The sequence below is a fragment of the Tetrao urogallus genome (genome assembly GCF_951394365.1).
Source record: "Tetrao urogallus genome assembly, chromosome: 1".
In the NCBI taxonomy this organism is placed as follows: Eukaryota; Metazoa; Chordata; class Aves; order Galliformes; family Phasianidae; genus Tetrao; species Tetrao urogallus.
The window spans coordinates 90123718-90124976 of record NC_136813.1 but is presented as its reverse complement, the minus strand read 5'-3'; the positions used below and the strand labels follow the sequence as shown (position 1 = coordinate 90124976).

The 1259-nt window shown below is 73.0% G+C and overlaps 1 protein-coding gene across 1 annotated transcript; it reads left to right on the top strand.

Annotated features, from left to right (window-relative positions):
- Positions 1 to 23: 23 nt before the first annotated feature.
- OLIG2 (oligodendrocyte transcription factor 2) lies at positions 24 to 926 on the top strand (the record flags this gene model as incomplete). The annotated part of the gene is made up of 1 exon (XM_079549212.1): positions 24 to 926. One exon carries the CDS (start codon positions 24 to 26, stop codon positions 924 to 926), a length of 903 nt encoding a protein of 300 aa, XP_079405338.1.
- Between the last annotated feature and the right edge of the window lie 333 nt (positions 927 to 1259).

The following is a 1259-nucleotide window of genomic DNA, read 5'->3' as shown; positions in this document are numbered from 1 at the left end:
GCAGGCAGCCCGCTCGCCGGGCCATGGACTCGGACGCCAGCCTGGTCTCCAGCCGCCCGTCCTCCCCGGAGCCCGATGAGCTCTTCCTCGCGGGCCGGAATAAAGGCGGCGGTGGCGGCGGAGGAGGAGGAGGCGGCGGGAGCTTCACGGGCGGCACCGTGTCCAGCTCGACGCAGAGCGATTCGCCGCCGGAGCTGAGCGCCGAGCTGCGCAGCGCCATGAGCGCCGCGGGGGTGGTGGTGGTGGACAAGCTGGGCTTCAAGTCCTCGTCGTCGTCGTCCTCGTCGTCCTCGTCCGCCTCCTCCAAGAAGGACAAGAAGCAGATGACGGAGCCGGAGCTGCAGCAGCTGCGCCTGAAGATCAACAGCCGCGAGCGCAAGCGGATGCACGACCTCAACATCGCCATGGACGGGCTGCGGGAGGTGATGCCCTACGCGCACGGCCCGTCGGTGCGCAAGCTCTCCAAGATCGCCACGCTGCTGCTGGCCAGAAACTACATCCTGATGCTCACCAACTCGCTGGAGGAGATGAAGCGCCTGGTCAGCGAGATCTACGGCGGCCACCACGCCGCTTTCCACCCCGCCGCCTGCCCCGCCGGCATGGGCGCGCACTCGGCGCCGCTGCCCGCCCATCCGGGCCATCCCGCCTCGCACCCCGCGCACCACCCCATCCTGCCCCCCGCCGCCGTCTCCAGCGCCTCCCTGCCCGGCTCCGGCCTCTCGGCCGTAGGCTCCATCCGCCCCCCGCACGGCCTCCTCAAGTCGCCCTCGGCCGCCGCCGCCGCTCCGGGGCTGGGTGGCGGCTTCCAGCACTGGGGGGGGATGCCGTGCCCCTGCAGCATGTGCCAGGTGGCGGCTCCCCCTCACCACCACGTCTCGGCCATGGGCGGCGCCGCGCTGCCCCGCTTGGCCTCCGACGCCAAGTGAGCCCGTCCTGCAGGGCCGCCCCAGCACCTACGGAGCGCCCCGACGGCGGGGCCGGCCGGGAGGAGCCGCCCGCAGCCCGCGGCCGTCCGCGCGTCTCTCGGCGGCTTCGCCGCGTCTCTCCCTTCGCTCGGGCCGAGGGGGTGAACGCGGCCGGCGGGCTGGAGGAACCCGACGCCGAGGACTTTGGCGGTCCGTCTGCCCGGGCCGTCTGTCCGTCCGCGGTCACAGGGGACCGTCCCCACCCCCACCCGCACCCTCCCCGCTCCGATCTCCCTCCGTCGGTTTTGTGTCTTTCGGGCTTTGTACATAGACCCCGCGCTGAGCCCCATCCGA